This window comes from Bison bison, unplaced genomic scaffold (genome assembly GCF_000754665.1).
Source record: "Bison bison bison isolate TAMUID 2011002044 unplaced genomic scaffold, Bison_UMD1.0 scf7180017864472, whole genome shotgun sequence".
In the NCBI taxonomy this organism is placed as follows: Eukaryota; Metazoa; Chordata; class Mammalia; order Artiodactyla; family Bovidae; genus Bison; species Bison bison.
The window spans coordinates 14,407,338-14,426,438 of NW_011495033.1; the positions used below are offsets into that span (position 1 = coordinate 14,407,338).

The window sequence follows — 19,101 nt, forward strand, 5'->3', positions numbered from 1 at the left end:
TGAAAGACGCTTACTCCTTGGAAGAAAAGTTATGACCAACTTAGACAGCATATTCAAAAGCAGAGACGTTACTTTGCCAACAAAGGTCCGTCTAGTCAAGGCTATGGTTTTTCCAGTAGTCATGTATGGATGTGAGAGTTGAACTATAAAGAAGGCTGAGTGCCGAAGAACTGATGCTTTCGAACTCTGGTGTTGGAGAAGACTCTTGAGAGTCTCTTGGACTGCAAGGAGATCCAACCAGTCCATCCTAAAGGAGATTAGTCCTGAGTGTTCATTGGAAGGACTGAGGTTGAAGCTGAAACTCCAATACTTTGGCCACCTGATGCGAAGAGCTGATTCATTTGAAAAGACCTTGATGTTGGGAAAGATTAAGGGCAGGAGGAGAAAGGGATGATAGAGGATGAGATGGTTGGATAGCATCACCAACTCAATGGGCATCAGTTTGGGTAAACTCCAGGAGCTGGTGATGGACAGGAAGGCCTGGCATGCTGTACAGTTCATGTGGTTGCCAAGAGTTGTACATGACTGAGCGACTGAACTGAACTGAATAAACCATAATGGTAAAGAATATCACAGAGAGTATGTATATATACGTATAACTGAATCACTTTGCTCTACACCAGAAACTAACACAACATTGTAAATCAACTACGTGTCAATTAGAAAAAATATGAAGGACATAATTCAGGAATAGTCAGATGGAACAGATGCATAGAGAAGGTATGGGGAAAGGACACAGAGCTTCCACGATCTCTCCCAGAGCCGTTCTCCTAGCATTTCCACAGGTTCACCAACTCAGAAGTTGTGAATAAGATACTTTATGATAATGATAGGGGCTATAAAGAAACTCAAACCAGGTGAAATGACAAATAAGTAGGTGGTGAGTAGAGGGAAACTTAGACTAGATGTGAGGAGACATCAATAAGAAGGCAGGCAATAGAACTGACTCCTGGTGGAGAAGGAAATGGCAACCCACTCCGGTACTCTTGCCTGGAGAATCCCTTGGACAGAGAAGCCTGATGGGCTATAGTCCATGGGGTTGCAGAGTCAGACATGACTGAGCAACCAACACACTAAATTGAGGAGATACTTGATGGTGCAAGGGTACACTTTATCTCTCCCATCTCCTGCAGAAAGCAGGATGGGGCAGGCAGCACCTAGAAGGCAGGATGGCGCCCCCCACCCCCATCCGTTCTAGAAGTCTTAGGGCCTCAGTGCCTGCAACAGCTGGCCTTGGGCAAATAAAAGACTAAGTTGTTTAAAAAAATTAATTAATTATTAAAAAAAAAAAAAGAACTGACTCCTGGATAAGAACCTCTAGGAGAGAAAGACAACTCACATATATTATGAAACAGAAAGTCAAAGGCCCTAAGACACAAATAGGTTTGGTATGTTTAAAGGGTCAGAAAAGTAGTGAGGAGGAGCAATAGGAAATGACAGAAGGAATAGTGCTGAGGCCAAATGCTACAGCTCTTGAGCCAAGAGCTAAATTTTTAGGAGTTTTACAAATCCATCATCAAATATAGTCAACTGTAACAATTAAACTATACAAATTTATGAGTAAATGAATTATATTAAAATAGGGATAATAAATACTGAAAACTTACCCCTACTACATTTTACTATTATCTATGCTCTTAAGGTTACTTACATCTATTTTACCTTTATAGTGGAAACACTACATAATTATGTGCATGGTTTCTTCTCTACTCCATGTCCAATGACATACTTGAAATCAGCTATGATAGGAGTATTTTCTACATGGAAACCAGCAAGCAAATAAGCTACAGATCAAGATTTGATTTGTTTTGCTGTCCAGACTTCTAATAAAGTGATGGAAAAAAATGTCATAATCAGATTGATCTTAAAAATGTGTCCGTAGGGAACACACTAGTGGTTGCCAAGGGGGAGCAGGATGAGGGGGGGGTGGTCTGGAAGTCTGAGACTGGCAGATGCAAACTATCAACATTATACGTAAGATGGATAAACAACAAGGGCTTACTGTATAGCACAGGGAACTATATTCAATACGCTTTGATAAATCATAATGGAAAAGAATATGAGAAGAATATGTATAAGTGAATCACTGCAGTACAGCAGAAATTAACACATTACAAATCAACTATATGTCAATAAAACTTTTTCTAAATTATTGTGCCTACATCTATTACATTGCGAACTACACAAAAAAATTGAGGAAATAAGCTACTACTTTTGGAAAAGGAATTCAATAACTAGGAGTGATCATTAAATCAAAAGAAGGATAATACTATATAATTACATGTTTTTGTTCTAGGGTATTTGCAAGGAGTCCCTAATACCAAGGGCATCCAAGGACCTCTCTGCTCAAATCAGAGCAGCTACATATCTAATCTATAATGGAAGAATAGAAATAAGTCTATTTTCCTCTCCACAGTACAGATTTTATTGAAACTGGCCGAATTACAAAGATCTGGACCTTCTGCTAAGTAGTAACTGTTACACAGATGTTTCTTCTCCAAGTTTAGAGAGCAAGTTCCTGAATATACTCTGGTGAGTTTCCTTGATATTGCAAAAAGGAGATTATACTGAATAAAGGAAACTCAATGAATGACAGAGTTTGAGAGGGAAGGATAAAACAAGCATTGTCAAAAAACCCAAGCACTGTCATTCAATTCAAGCTGTCATTCTACAGCTGAAATTAAACAGTTACCAACATGAATTTCTCTTTTTTTTTTTTGGCCTCACCCTGTAGCTTGCAGAATCTTAGCTTCCAAACCAGGGACTGAATGTTAGCTTTCTTAGCAGTGAAAGGGCAGAGCCCTGACCACTGAACTGCCAGGGAATTCCCCAGAAAATAATTTATAACCAGAAATAAATGGTAACTAGAGCTTATCAATGAATGTGGTTAAGCTGCAAGATAAGAGATTAATACACAGAAATGTGCTGCATTTCCATACACTAACAACAAAAGCTGGAAGAAGCACAGGCTGGTATCAAGATTGCCGGGAGAAATATCAATAACCTCAGATATGCAGGTGATACCACCCTTATGGCAGAAAGTGAAGAGGAACTAAAAAAGCCTCTTGATGAAAGTGAAAGAGGAGAGTGAAAAAGCTGGCTTAAAGCTCAACATTCAGAAAACTAAGATCATGGCATCCAGTCCCACCACTTCATGGCAAATAGATGGGTAAACAGTGGAAACAGTGGCTGACTTTATTTTTTGGGCTCCAAAATCACTGCAGATGGTGACTGGAGCCAGGAAATTGAAAGACGCTTACTCCTTGGAAGAAAAGTTATGACCAACTTAGACAGCATATTCAAAAGCAGAGACGTTACTTTGCCAACAAAGGTCCGTCTAGTCAAGGCTATGGTTTTTCCAGTAGTCATGTATGGATGTGAGAGTTGAACTATAAAGAAGGCTGAGTGCCGAAGAACTGATGCTTTCGAACTCTGGTGTTGGAGAAGACTCTTGAGAGTCTCTTGGACTGCAAGGAGATCCAACCAGTCCATCTGAAGGAGATCAGCCCTGGGATTTCTTTGGAAGGACTGATGCTGAAGCTGAAACTCCAGTACTTTGGCCACCTCATGCGAAGAGCTGACTCACTGGAAAAGACTCTGATGCTGGGAGGATTGGGGGCAGGAGGAAAAGGGGATGACAGAGGATGAGATGGCTGGATGGCATCACTGACTCGATGGACGTGAGTTTGAGTGAACTCCGGGAGTTGATGATGGACAGGAAGGCCTGGCGTGCTGCGATTCATGGGGTCGCAAAGAGTCAGACACAACTGAGCAACTGAACTGAACTGAACAACAAAAGATCAGAAAGAGAAACTAAGGAAATAATCCTATTTGCTGTCTCATCAAAAGAATAAAATATATAATAATAAACCTACCTAAGGAGGAAAAAGATGTGTATTCTAAAAACTATAAAATGTTAATGAAAGAAACTGAAGATGTCACAGATGGAAAGATATATCATGTTCCTAGACTGGAAGAATCAGTATTGTCAAAATGACTATACTATCCAAGGTAATCTATAGATGCAATGCAATTCCTATCAAATTACCAAGGGCATTTTTCACAGATCTAGAAGGGAAAATTTTTAATTTGTAAGGAAACACAAAAGGCCTCAAATAACCATAGCAATCTTAAGGAAAACAGAGCTGGAGGAATCAGGCTCCATAACTTCTGACTCTACTATAATGGTACAGTAATCAAAAACGTGTGGTGCTAACACAAAGACAGGCTTATAGATCAATGGAACAGGACAGAAAGCTCAGAAATAAACCCATGCACCTACGACCAATTAATCTACCACAGAGGAGGCAAGAGTATTCAATGAAGAAAAGACAGTCTTGTCAATAAGTGGTGCTGGGGAAAGCTGGACAGCTACATGTAAAAGAATGAAATTAGAACATTCTCTAACATCACACACAAAAATAAACTCCAAATGGATTAAAGATCTAAATGTAAGACCAGATGCTATAAAACCCTCAGAGGAAAGTACAGGCAGAACACTCTTTGCCATAAATTGCAGTATTGCCTTTTGGATCATTATACCTCCTAGAGCAATGAAAATAAAAATAAACAAATGGGACCTAATTAAACTTAAAAGTTTTTGCATAGCAAAAGAAACCATAAACAAAATGAAAAGACAACCCACAGAATGGGAGGAAATATTTGCAAACGATGTGACCAAAATATATTTATCTTCAAAATATACTAACAGCTCATGCAGCTCAATATCAAAAAAAACAAACCAATCAAAAAATGGGCAGAAGATATAAGTAGAAATTTATCCAAAGAGGACATAAAGATAGCCAAAAAGCACATGAAAATATGCCAATTACTAGAGAAATGTATATCAAAGCTTCAATGAGGTAATCAGCTCACACTGGTCAGAATGGTCATTATCAAAGTCTAGGAAAAATAAATGTTGGGGAAGATGTAGAGAAAAAAGAATCCTCCTACATTGTTGATGTGACTGTAAATCCCCATCCTAAACCAATATCCTAAACTTGTACTCTAAAGAACTAGGAAAAAAACAGCAAACTAACCCCAAAGAAAGTAGAAAAAAGTAATACACATTAAAGTGGAAATAATCAAAACAGACAAAAGAGAAACAACTGGAAAAAATCACTGAAATAAAAAGTTGATTCTTTGAAAAGATCAACAAAATTGACAAGCCTTTAACTAAAATGATTAAGAAAAACAGAAAAGATGCAAACCACTCCAATCAGGAATGAAAATAGGGACATTACTACCAACCTTATAAAAATAACAAAGAGAATACAGTGAACAACTGTATGCCAAAAAATTAGATAACCTAGATGAAGTGGACAAATTCACTGAAAGAAACAAACTACTAAAACCTGCTAAAGAAACAGAACATCTGAATAGATTTACAATAAGTAAAGAGAATGGAAAGTGATAGTTGCTCAGTGGCGTCCAACTCTTTACAACCCTATGGAGTCTAGCCCACCAGGCTCCTCTGTCCATGGAATTCTCCAGGAATTCCCTTCTCTGGGGGATCTTCCCAACCCAAGAATCAAACCTGGGTCTTCTCCATTGCAGGCAGGTTCTTTACCATATGAGTCACCTGAGTAGCCCAAAAGAGACTGAATCAGTAATCAAAAGCCTTTTAATAAAGAAAAGAACAGGAACAGATAACTTCATCAATGAATTCTATAAAATGTTTAAAGAATTTATACCAATCCTTTTCAAACTACTCTGAAAAGTAGAGAAGGAAACTTTCTAAATCATTTTATGAATCCAGTATTACACTTATACCAAAGCTACAAAAAGACATCCCCAGCAAAGAAAACCAGAGATTGGTGACAGACACAAAATTCTCAATAAAATATTAGCAAACTCAGTCCTTTAGTATACTGAAAAGATTATATACCACGATCAAGCAAGATTTATCCTTAGGAGTACAAAGGTAGTTTAATATGAAAATCAATCAATGAAACACGCCAGATTGACAGAGCAATGGGGGGAAAAAAAACCCACATGACAGTCTCAATTGACTCAGAAAAAGCATTTGATAAACTCTAACACCTCTCATGATAAAAGTAATCAACAAATTAGGGATAAAAAACAGCCTGATGAAGATGGAGCCATACCTTTGAGTGTTCTGAAAGGAAGTCTGAAAGCAGATAAACTTGTGCCAGTAGTTCTGTGTAGTCACGACAACGAAAATAATAAATATGGGAAAGAATATTTTCAAGAGTGAAATCCTGCAAAGCCTTTGGGTGCTCTGAAATAAGTAACAAAACAATTTTAAAATAATTAGTTTTACCTGTCATTTCACAAACTATCATTTCAAAACTCCTGACCTCTTATTTTCACCTTTTCCACTGTTTCCTTACATATTATGCTATCCAGAAATTGTCTGTACATATTAAGACTAGAATTTTAACATCTATGTTTTCGTATTTGTTACTGCCTTCCATTGAATAGAAGTATCATAATGGAATTTCTTTCTTGTTTTTTTCATAAGACTCCAAATTAAGAGTTAAAAGGAAAAATGTTCAAAAGAAGCATATTTTTCCCTTAAAAGCCATAGCATAATTTTATATTTAAGTAGACACAATGATATAAAATAAAATTCCCTTAGATTGGATTTTTAAAAATAACCAGATTGGTTCTGTACATATTTCAGAGAGAAACTAGCTAAAGATCATTGCATTTTAAAATGTACTTAAGTTTTAACACTGAAATAAAAAACAATAAATTAAATTTCAGAGAACACTGCCTATTACAAATATATATTTAAGAAATTAATTTTTAACCAAAAAGTTAAAAACTTAATCACATAGCAGTCATTAAGAACTATATTCCAGTGCTACATCCACAGTATTTAAAATAAGATCCTAATACACTATTACAAATTACACCTGTGACATGGACAGCTTGACGGACTTTCAGTAGACATATTGGTCACTGGTTAAAAAGGACACCTAGTACTCCAGTGAAAATAAAAATATCTAGCTGATTATATTCACTTAAAGGGAATACAAACATTTTATGAAAAACATTATGTTTTTTAACATTTCTAGAAAAAATAATAAGGACCACACATCCAAAAAATAAAATACAATAAACCAAAAGAAAACAGTCAAACCAGAAACCAGGTAATTTTACGAGTAATTCCTTGGACTGCAAGGAGATGAAACCAGTCAATCCTAAAGGAAATCAGTCCTGAATATTCATTGGAAGGACTGACGCTGAAGCTGAAACTCCAATACTTTGGCCGCTTGATACAAAGAACTGACTCATTGGAAAAGACCCTGATGCTGGGAAAGATTGAAGGCAGGTGGAGAAGGGGACAACAGAGAATGAGATGGTTGGATGGCATCACCGACTCCTTGCACATGAGTTTGAGCAAGCTCCGGGAGGTGGTGATGGACAGGGAAGGAAGCCTAATGTGCTGGAGTCCATGGGGTCGCAAAGAGTCGGACACGACTGAGCAACTGAACTGAGCTAAAGGACAAGAACTCGAATACAAATTACCTTTAAAAAAACTTAAAAAAAAAATCTTTAAGCAGAACACTATATTTCCACATAATAAGGACAAAAAATCTTCCCAACACTTTAACAGTACAATTAATACAGTTGAAAGTCAATTACATACTACACAGAGCCATATAAGGTCAATTGGCTTAATGTTCCAAACATTTCCAGACATGATTTTTCAAGGTCACCCTTGGTTTTCAGAAAAACCAGTACAAAAGTCAACATACACTGAATACATTGAGACAACCCTTACTTATATTAAGGTGTCCAACAACACTAGCTTACACCTGGCAGGCCAGAGCATGATGATTTGAAGTCATACACTGACATACACACAGGTTTTCTCCCAGAGCTCCTGCAGTAAAAAGTGAGGGCCATATAAGATGAAGAAGAGGCAACCCCAGGTGCAGCATTTTCAATTTGTAAGAGAAGTATGAGTTTAATACTAGTACACAGTCAAGTTATTAAGCTTCATGTTCTAAAGTGAAAGTTAAAGTGAAGTCACTCAATCGTGTCAGAGTCTTTGCAACCCCATGGACTGCAGCCTACCAGGTTCCTCAGTCCATGGAATTTTCCAGGCAAGAGTACTGGAGTGGGTTGCCATTTCCTTCTCCATTCATGTTCTAAGTGGTCTCTTATTAAGGCTTAAAAGTAAAAGCCCCTCAATCCTGACCAACTCTTTGCAACCCTACAGACTATACAGTCCATGGAATTCTCCAGGCCAGAATACTGGAATGGGTTGTCTTTTCCTTCTCCAGGGGATCTTCCCAACCTAGGCCTCCCGCATTGCAGGTGGATTCTTTACCAGCTGAGCCACAAGGGAAGCCCTATTAAGGCTTGAGATGGATACAAATGCAAACTACTTTCATTATCCTGAAAAAAGAGCACTTGGCTAACTTACCTTCTTCCATATGTGTTCCTGCTATAAGCTGCAGGTGCTGAATGCAGGCAGTAGCAAGGTCTACCACTCTATCAACCATAAAACTCCCCTCTGTATCAATAAAAACTGCTTCACCTTCCACTCCTCCAAAACATTCTGGTATCTGCACATCTATTGCCAGCTGCATACTGTCAAGAGAAGAACTGAAATGACCAAATCATTATCATAATCAACAAAGCAGTGCTGTTCAAACTCCAGATCACTAACCTTTAGATACCAGTAAATATTTTATAGGCATAAATATACTCTGCAAGGCAACAGAGATGGTTGACTCTCCATAGTTCCAAACATATGTCAATTAGTTGATGCATGGATTGGGGGGGGGTGTACCTATAAAACCACAATTAAGGATTCTTTAGTGGTTTTTTTAGACTTCTGGGTATAGACCTTTTTATTATAAGAAGTCTACTTTCAAACATTTGGCTTTCAAATATATTCTCAGGAGTTAATTCTGTAATAAAGTAGAAGACTGCCTGTTTACCCCACTGACCACACTAAACTTTTGCAAAAGAAACCCTTTTTAATATCAAAATAATTGTATCAATTTATCAAGATGGGGTGAAGTAAGGTGCATACTGGTTTGTCTGATGCACACATACACAAAATTAAGAGCACATATATGCTGGGCTTCCCTGGTGGCTCAGTGATAAAGAATCCGGCTGCCAATGCAGGAGACGCAGGTTCAATCCCTGGTCGGGGAAGATCCCATGTGCCGCTGAGCAACTAAGCCCGTGCACACTACTGAGTCTGTGCTCTACAGCCCGGGAAGCACAACTACTGAGGTCTCGAGCCACAACTACTAAAGCCCTCACACCCAGAACCTGTGCTCCTCAATAAGAGAAGCTACTGCGATGAGAAGCCCACGCACTGCCACTAGACAGGAGCCCCTGCTTGCCACACTAGAGAAAAGTCCGAGCAGCAGTGAAGATTCAGCAAGGCCAAAACTAAAATAATCTTTTTAAAACAGAACTTACCATAAAAAAAAAAATGAGCACATACATGCCTTTTCTGGTCTCCTAACAGTATACCCGCCACACAATACTCTGCTACTTTCATAAAACGTTAGTAAGCCCACCCTTAAGGGGAGAACATTTTACCATAGTTGTGTTTTTCCAACACCTGGTACACCACAAATTTCTGTTGTTTTGGTTAAGGGTATTCCACCCCCAAGAATATTATCCAGTGCTGAACAGAAGGTAATTATGAAGTTCTGGGTATGCTCCTGTTCAAGAAGTTCCAGGGCTGTACACTTCCTGCCTGACTCAGCTATAACAGAATAACTTGTTTTATTTGTAAGACATTCTCTTCTTATAATTTGCAGAGTTTCTAAGGCTTCCTCTTTAGATATTCCAACTTCTGAAAGAAACAGAAACAAAAACACTTGATTTTAGAGATTTAAAACAGTCTGATACACCATTGTCTTTATTAATTTTAATTTTTAAGTAACAAGAGTGATGCCAAGAGTAGAGAAACATAAAAATTTAACATTCGATTAACTATTTTTCAAGTTAATAAAGGCATTTATCTTTGTTTTCTTAGTCTTTGCATACTTAAAAGATTTATCTATTACCCCAGAAACAGAATTCAGAAACCTAAACCCCTTAAGCATTTCTGAGTACCTACAAGAGTATCTCAAAGGTAGAAATAAAAATGTACTTTTTTTCCCTTTTGGTCCTTTTACTATCTCTTTGGTCTTCTGCTATTTCTTTGGGTCTTATGAAGCCATGATAAACTTGTTCTTGAACCCCGGGGCTTGCGACTGAGGAAGGCAAATCTCCCTGAAGGGGCCACAGACCAGAGGAAGATGGAGCGCTTCTCTTACAGTGTGATTTTGATCATGGCCTTTTCCAGAGCACTTGAACTGGGATTAGTCGCTGGATTGGGAGACCTTGAACTTGCCCGTCCGTCACAGGGAGAGCTGGCCTTCAGAGACGATGGCCTTTGGTCCCAAGAGGAGCCTGCAATTCGTCACCAGCCTTCCCAGTTTGTAGCATCCATGGGAATCCAAGAGAGTAAGAAGCTGAACAGAACCTGCTGTCTGAATGGGGGCACCTGCATGCTAGGGTCCTTTTGTGCCTGCCCTCCCTCTTTCTATGGACGCAACTGTGAGCATGACTCTTGCAAAGAGAACTGTGGGTCTGTGCCCCATGACACCTGGCTGCCCAGGAAGTGTTCCATGTGTAAATGGTGGCATGGCCAGCTTCGCTGCTTTCCTCAGTCATTCCTACCTGGTTGTGACGGCCATGTGATGGATGAGCACCTCACAGCTTCCAGGACTTCAGAATTAACACTGTCTGCGTGTGCTCTTATGCTACCTGGCATCTGCCTTGCTATACAAAGTTATTATTAACCCACATTTGTTTTCAACATTTGTCATGCAGATTTCATGATCTGTAAAGGCTGTCTCTCTAATGTCCCAACTGAAAGATGATAATTTGTTAGTTGCCTTGAAATAGTGAATAGATTTCCCTGTGGTCCCTAAAAAGATTTCCTTGAAGCACCAATTACTTTCCTCTGCCCTGCCCTCTCCAAAACACTAATTAAAAAAAAAAAAAGAGTAAGCCATATCTTGTGCCCAACTCCTGTGTTTCTGATACATGTAACTACCAAGGGCTTATGAATAATTTCCTTTAAACAGTTGAATTCTATATTCAGATTATTAAAGGTTACTCTTAATGTGGAACTGAGCATAAAGCTTTGAATGGAATTGATTGACATCAGTTAAGATAGTATCTTGGAAAAGAAGGACCTGTAAGGGGAGCAGAGGAGAAGGGAGGGGGCAGATACCCATGGTGAGAGACAGGGTGCTAGAGTAATGGAGGTGTGTGTGTATCCTGGGTGAGTAGGTAGAAAAGTGGGAGCAAATGGGAGAGATTTGAGAAAATAAAATGCATGTCTTGGTTGATCCGGTGGCTACAGAGAAGTTAAAAGGCTAGGTTGAAGGGCAAGTTTCTATCATCTATAGGAAGCTATATGAGACAAGGCCACCTGTTTTCTGAAGGATTTGTAAAAATAATAGTCTCCTTTAAAAAAACTATCTAAATTCCCCCAATATATAAAGATTGCTTAATACATTATGATTTCTCTATACTATGCAATTATTTCAGTGGTGGTAAAAGAAAATGTTCACAGTATGTTTAGTTGTAAGCCAGTGGTAAAACCATATATTGTAAAGTCAATTTAAAAAATATGTATCTGTTCTGTCCAGTAAAAGTGGGAAGTACATTGAAAAAAAAAAAAACTTGTTCTCATAAGGTATACAAATTATTTTTTAGAAAATAATGAAAATTGCCTTTTTGCCTAAAACAAGATGCATATTTAAGAAGTGCATGTGTGTGTATTATTCACAGTGAAAATTTTTCATGAAAAATTCATGGATCACTGCAAACTGTTTAGTAAGGAAAATTATCTGATGCACAAATAGTTCAAACAATAATACTTATGCTTCCTCAACTACACAACTTCATTCCTGACAACACGGCCTGAAAATGCAAAGTACAAAACAAGCTGCTTATAGAAGAAATAATTGTGAGGATGGTATCACTTATGAGTGTGATGTATCAGTGCTTAACTGGGTAAGGCTATGAACTATCAATCTGATACTAACAAAAGACAAAAATGGTGGCCATTCTGGAGCGGTTAGGACTCTGCGCTCTCACTGCAGAGGGACAGGGTTCAATTCCTGATCCAGAAACTAAGATCTCACATGCCCTGTGACCAAAAAAAAAAAAAAAAAAGACAATAATGGTGCTAAAGAAGTGAATATTCTATACAATCTAAGAGCCTTCACTCTGGATTTCTTAGATCTGTTCATCCTGACTGCATCATGATGTAGTCACTATGCATAGGCAAGTTACTTTTTTATGCCTCACACTTTTCTTCTATAAAATGGGAATGAAGTACACATAAAACCTTGGTAGACTGCGGAAGCCATCCAAAATGCTCAGTAATTGTTAGCTATTACTATCATTTAGATTTGCTCAGGTAAAACCAACCTGTTGAGAGAAAATGAGCCCATCAAAGGTTGAGGGATACAGTCTTCGGTGTAATATTTAAGACAAACAGTAATACTGGATCTATAACATTTGTTTTAGAGTGGAGAGTTGAAACCTTATTTTCCATTGATAAGGGTAAATGACTGTTCCATCTCAGTAACAGTTCTGCGCATACCGTAGTGTAAGGTGCACAGCGAGAGCAGAGTGACAGCAGTTTCGCTTCTGTTTACCTCACGGGGTAGTGGTTCCCACCAATTTATAATCTACAGGGTTCCGTAATATGAGGTTTGGGTTTTTTCTCAGTGAATTACATGAAGAAAAGTGGTGTCTTTTTTCTACTGCTTTCTCCAGGTTCTGGTGATTCTACTCCCTTTCTCTTAATTTATCTCATCCTACCACGAATCGTGCATTCCTTAAATTGAATCCCTGCCCCTTGGATTTTGGAACAGTGAAAACAGACAGCCGTTTGAATTCCAATCCTGGCTGCACAACTTCCTAGCCCGCTCATAATGAAAAGTTACTTAGCTTCCCCTAGCATCAGTTCCTTTCCAAACATATTGGATATAATAACCCACGTTATTTCTTTTAAATGGGTAAATGAGAGATTCCTCGGAACTTTCAGCAGGCACTGGTAGACAAAGCAACTGGTGAATATTTCCAAGACCACAGTTCTAACCATTCAAAGTATTCTTAAGCGAAATCGAGGCGCTGTTTCGTGGTGTAAACGCGGCAGAAGACTCTGACCGAGATAGTGCTTAAGCCTGAAGACCGAACAGAGATGGAGGCGACACCGACGGCGGCCAGCGTGCCTCAGCTTGTCGTCAGGAGTCGTTACCTTTGCTGAGCTCGGAGGGTTTCACCTCTAGGAGTTCCTCAGCAGTCTGGAAACCTGCAGACGCCAGCTTCACTCGCACGGCCGGGGACAGCGGCAAACTCACTAAATCCCGCTGCATTTCAAACCACCTCCGCGCGCACTCGCGCGCTCCCAGAGCTAGCCGAGCCCGGACACCCGCGTTGGCCGCGCCCTGTGACGTCAGACGGAAGACGGAAGGGGAGGCGTCCGCGGCCTGGCTGCACGAGGCCTCGGGCTCTGGGGCTCTGAGGAACTCGAATACATTTTGACTCACTTGTCCCGCTTCTTCCGTGATTCTTTCAACTCTCATTTAAAGTTTGCACATCAAGCGTATATCCTGACAGTAAAAAAAAAAAAAAAAAAAGATGGATGGAGCCCGCAGGATGCAAAAAGCCCAGGCTCAGTTGGTCTTACCACATTTCTTCACCTCTGCCCTGACCCTCTGGGTGGAGGCCTCAGCGTTGTTAGCAGGAATGATCTCTCCGAATGGGAATTTCACACACACACACACACACACACGCGTGTTACCGGTTTGGGGTCTGGAACAGTCGAATAGTTTTGGCTCTTCTTGCGGCTGTCCCCCGTTGCTAGGCCCCTCACCTTTCCCGCCCTCGCCCTCGCCCTCGCGAGGGATTGTGGGCCAGCCCCCCACAGCCGCGGGGCACGCTCGCCGCGCGATCCCCGCGCCCACCTACGGCTTCCCGCGAGTCAAGTCTGGAGCGTGGTGGTTTCTGAGACCGTTAGTTCTTCACAGCCTGCCCAGAAGTTAACTGCAAAAGTAAGCGAGTCTTGTCCCCCGAGTGGGCTGGACATGGGCTCCCCTGGTCGTCGAGAGGGAGGCGTCGGGTTACGCAAGAGCTCCTGTTCGGGTACAGGGTTTCGAAGGGACGGCTTACTAAAATAGAGAAGTTTGAGGAAATTGAGAGGCGGTTTGGAAGTTGGCTTAGGAAGTCTTCCCTTGCCTGCTGCTGCTGCTGCTGCTAAGTCGCTTCAGTCGTGTCCGACTCTCAGCCACCCCATGGACTGCATGCAGCCCACCAGGCTCCGCCGTCCATGAGATTTTCCAGGCAAGAGTACTGGAGTGGGGTGCCATTGCCTTCTCCGCTTCCCTTGCCTAGGAGAGTATAATTTATTTAAGGGAGTAACTCATTCCTTACTTTTAGGGAAAAATTCTTGGCCTTGACTTTTCTTCCTAACTTAAAGGAATTCCCTAAATGTTGCAAATCAGAGCCCTTTAAGTACGGAAGATCTAAGGAAGGAAATGTGCTGACCACTTTAGCAAATCCTACGCATTTCCAATGCTCACAGCCATGCCGCGAGGAAAATATGACTGGGACGGACTCATAGAGCATAGTTTTCTTCAAGCTAAAGTTAAGACCTAGTACCTTTTTTTCTTACCAGAGCTACCTTCAAATAGGGAGGTAGCTCTCGGAGTGGCGGTGGGGGAAAAATTCGAGAAGTATTTGTTCCCCATTTGGTAGGGCAGGGAAAGTCTGGTAGGACTAATCAAAATGCAGTTTATTTGCCACTCTACATGGCTTACCTTCTAGTATGATCCACATGTGGACATGCAGGGGGCATTACATAAATGTTGTCCGCTGGGAGAATTCCGGCTTATGCTTATCAAGTAACCAGAGTCCTGGCTGAAGAGGAGATGGTGTTAATATATTCAGGGATAGCACTTCAGGTAGTTTGGTCAAATTCAGTGGAATCGGTTGTGTTTAGAATTTTCGTTAGCAAAATGGAGTTAAGAAACCAGTCCACTCTGTAGCCATTCTGTTATTTTTTATTATTACCTTATTCGGAACATTGGGTTGCTATGGTAGTTATTATTTTCATCCTCATTCTTAAGATTTCTTTAATGCAGTTTGCTCGATAGTCAGGCTTTCAAACTGGTAGCCTAAATTTTCCTGGAAGTATGTTATTATTTTCCATTGCGACGTGGGGTTACTTGATCTTGAGAATACTGTTACCGCAGTATTTCCCTGGAGGTCCAGTCGTTGGGAATTCGGGATTCCACTGGGGCAGGGGGAAGAGGGTGGTGGGGGTATGGGTTGGTTCTCCCATCAGAGGGGGGAAAAAATGCAGTATTTTTATGAAAAACTTGAGCTTTGGAGTCATACAAATTTGGGTTTGTATCACATCTCGGGAAATTACCAACTAAGACTTGAAGCAAGTTAGTTTCCTCACCTGCAAATGGAAATTAATAATATTTCATGGGGTTGTAGGAAAGGTTAAATTAACATATAGAAACTAACCCAGAAAAGGTGCATAATCTTGTTTTTTTCTCCATTTAAAAATATTCTAACGTGTATACAGTTGAATAAAGCCTTATTGAACACCTAGCTCAGCAGAGTACTAATGGTGTGAGCCTCAAAAAAAAAAAAAAAAACAATTCCTACAATTGTAAAGTGCCAAAGAAAAGTGCTTTTACGTATTTTATTTTATTTCACTTGATCCTTATAGTAATCTTGTGAACAGTTTACCAAGGTCTCCATTTAAAATTTACTCGCTGAAGATTTGAATACTTAAGCAAATTAAATATTTAATCACTAGTTTTGTACAGAATGACATGGCAAATAAAAGAATCTATGCCTTCCTGGAGCCTTGTGTTTTATTCCCTAAGTCGTTGTCCCACTCTTGCAAACTCATGGACTGTAGTCCATCAGGCTCCTCTGTTCATGGGATTTTCCAGGGAAGAATACTGGAGTGGGTTGCCATTTCCTTCTCCAGGGGATAGTCCCAACCCAGGACTGAACCAGCATCTGTGTTGGTTCAATGTTGGCAGGCAGGTTCTTTACCACTAAGCCACCAGGAAAGCACCATGGAGCCTTAGTCAATCATTATTACTGAGTTGTGTTGCATTTCTGACTTGTTATCTAGATACAACTAAGTGTAGGAATGAGCTACCAAAATGCTGTCAATATTTACAAGTGATCTAAGTAATCAAATACAGACACATTTTCATGCAGAATGGGGCTGTTTTCTAAAGATGTGGGAGAAGAAGAAGAATATTTGTTATAGCTGAGCAGTTTACTTTCTTTTAGCCTAAAAACATAGAACTTTTAAAACTGGCGACTTTGTGTGTTCAAGTGAATGAGAATAGGAAAGATAAATGAGTGCAGTTTGGACTAAGAAAAAACTCTGAGTCAGAGTTCAGCTTTAGAGATGGTTGTGGTAAAGCTTCGCACAAGGCCTTGCACTTAATGGGAGCTCAAAATATTTGTTATCCACAAACTCTTGAGACATTATTCTCACTTGACTTCTGTGATCCCACACTGATGTCCTTCCTAGGCATCTGGCTTTTTTGTCTCCCTTACTTTTCATCCTTTGTAACTAGAGCAGGAAATGTTCCCATTCTTTTAAGGCCCCATAACTGACCTTTCACCGACTACGCTGTACTGTGCTCCCCTCTCTGGTTCTCTCCTTCTCTCTCTGCTATCTTATTCACATTCACAGTTCAGTGACTGTTTATATGCCAATAATTTGTAAATTTATTTTTCTAGCTCTAACCTGTTCTCTGACCTCCTGATGGAAATATCTAACTGCAGCACAATGCTAAATCTCCAACTCAGCCTATCTTAAACCTAACTCATTTTCTTCAGCACACCAAAAAATCTTTGTCCTCTTCCTGCATTCCTTGCCTCTGTGAACTGAATATCCATCCTTCCATCTGCACAAACCAGAAACCTAGGAATCTTCCACACCTCCTCCCCTTTAACTGTCCACGTTCAATATAACCACAAACTCTTATCAATTTTCTCTCTAAAATATCTTGATTATGTTCATGTCTCCTTTCTTTTTTTTAAGCCAAGCTGTCACCATTTCTCTTAGAGGTACTGCAATAGCCCTTTCTTGAGTGAATTTCATTTTATGTAATTTCCTATTTTGCTCTTAGGATAAAACCAAATTTCTTAATAAGACAAAAAGTCTTGCATGTTCTGGATTCTGTTTACATCTTTGGCTGTATCTTTTTCCTATCTCCCTTTTACTCTTTATACTCCAGCCATTCTGGCATTAATTTCTTGTGGGTGCCACAACAGAACCTTTGCACATACCTCTCTGCTATACCCAGTTAACTACTATTTATCCTTCAAATCTTAGCATACATTGACCCCTTATCTGGCTTTGAACCTCTACTTCCAACAAACCCCCTCAAAACTAGATCAGATCCCTCTGCTAAGGATCTCATAGCACCAGATGTCTTTGTGTGATCATTTATTTAGCATATGTCCCTCCAACTAGAATGAGATTCAGTCAAATGGGGACCATGTGGATTTTACTCGTCGTTTTTCTAGAACCCCTAGCACCGTATAGGGCTTACAGGAGTTGTTTAGTATATATTTGTTAAAAGAATGGATGATTAGATGACTGACCTGCTCCTCTCTCCCATTTTTTTTGTTTTGCACTCTAAAATAGGTGGAAAATATCTATGTGTTGGAAGTAGAAAACAAAATACAAAAAATATACTATAAAACTTATTCATAGACCTTTTTTATTTTTTAAATATTTTAATTAAAGTATTATTGACTTACAGAATATAGCAAAGTGATTCAGTTATACATATATTTTTTTCAGAGTCTTTTCCATTATACACTATTACAGGATAATTAAATATAGTTCTCTATTGTTTAACAATTTTATATTTAGTAGTGTGTATCTGTTAATCCCAAATTCCTAATTTATCCCTCCCCACCACTTTTCTGCTTTGGTAACCATTACCTTGTTTTCTATGTCTGTGACCCCATTTCTGTTTCATAAATAAGTTCGTTTGTATCCAGTTTTTTAGATTCCACATATAAGTGATATTGTATGATATTCATCTTTAACTGATTTACTTCACTTAGTATGATAACCATAGGTCCATCCATGTTGTGCAAATGGCATTATTTCATTCTTTGTTATGGCTTTGTACTATTCCATTGTGTGAGTGTGTGTGTGTGTACACCAAGTCTTCTTTTTCCATTCATCTGTCGGTGGGCATTAAGGGTACCTCCATGTTCCTAGATCTTTTCTTCACTTCTTGTTGCTGAGTCAAACCCGGGTAAACTCACCATGCACAGTAAAGCAAGTCTACTGACACTGGGTTGTGCTGAAGGAAAGTACAGCATTTACTGCAAGGTCAAGCAAGGACTACGGGCAACTACTTCTCAGAAGACCCAGACTTCCCTATGGGTTAACGACAGGGTGAGGGAGAGAGTTGTGTGGTACTTGATCAGCTCATGAATTTCATTCTCATTGGTTGGTGCTGAGGTAATTTGGAGTCAACATCATCAACCTTCTGGTTCCAACCTGTGTGGAGTCTCTGTACTTGTGGTCAGAGTGCTGTTAACGTCTTCCACCTAGTGGGGGTGTCAGTATCTGCAAAACAACCCAAGGATATGGCTCGGAATATTATCTATAGCTCTTATGGCGGAACTACCTTAACTTTGTTTAATGGCTAAACTATTACTGTTTTGTTTTGCCTGTTTTCCTTTCTTTCTGTGTTTTCTCACTTCTCTGATTAAATTTGCTCTTTGGAACTTAAAGAAGGCCTAGGAGGCTAAAGTTTTTCTACAGACAAAAGACAGGTGGGCTCTGTCCTGGGAAGGCCCCTTAGGGTCCTGCTCAGTTACAATTTACCCCTTTTCTTTGATATTCCTGTCTTGAGTGGGAACAGGTACAGGAAAGGAAAGGGAATAAAGTTCTGGATTGAGAGGTTAATCATAAACTCAGCAGAGGAACTTGGTTTTAAGGGGGCACAATTTCATTCAAAGATAATAATGTTAACATTTCAGTTTATTTTAATGACCCTACAACTTCATATATATTTA

The 19,101-nt window shown here is 39.6% G+C and overlaps 2 protein-coding genes across 2 annotated transcripts in view; one reads left to right on the forward strand and one right to left on the reverse strand.

The window, feature by feature from the left end:
- RAD51C (RAD51 paralog C) overlaps nt 1–13,468 on the reverse strand; it is a 31,741-nt gene extending 18,273 nt beyond the window's left edge. Inside the window, exons 1-4 of the mRNA XM_010861628.1 lie at nt 13,271–13,468; nt 9,538–9,796; nt 8,402–8,568; nt 6,108–6,241 (exon numbers count right to left, since the gene is read on the reverse strand). Of these exons, the coding sequence (XP_010859930.1) occupies nt 6,108–6,241; nt 8,402–8,568; nt 9,538–9,796; nt 13,271–13,388 (678 nt within the window). The 5' untranslated portion in view covers nt 13,389–13,468. The remainder of the gene's footprint in view (nt 1–6,107; nt 6,242–8,401; nt 8,569–9,537; nt 9,797–13,270) is intronic.
- Nucleotides 9,838–12,146, forward strand: LOC105004095 (putative teratocarcinoma-derived growth factor 3). The gene has a single exon (XM_010861627.1). It carries the CDS (start codon nt 10,245–10,247, stop codon nt 10,788–10,790), a length of 546 nt encoding a protein of 181 aa, XP_010859929.1. The 5' UTR covers nt 9,838–10,244; the 3' UTR covers nt 10,791–12,146.
- Nucleotides 13,469–19,101: the final 5,633 nt, after the last annotated feature.

Coding starts and splice junctions, on each gene's coding strand:
- LOC105004095 (XM_010861627.1), top strand. CDS start 10,245: ATGGAGCGCTTCTCTTACAGTGTGATTTTGATCATGGCCTTTTCCAGA.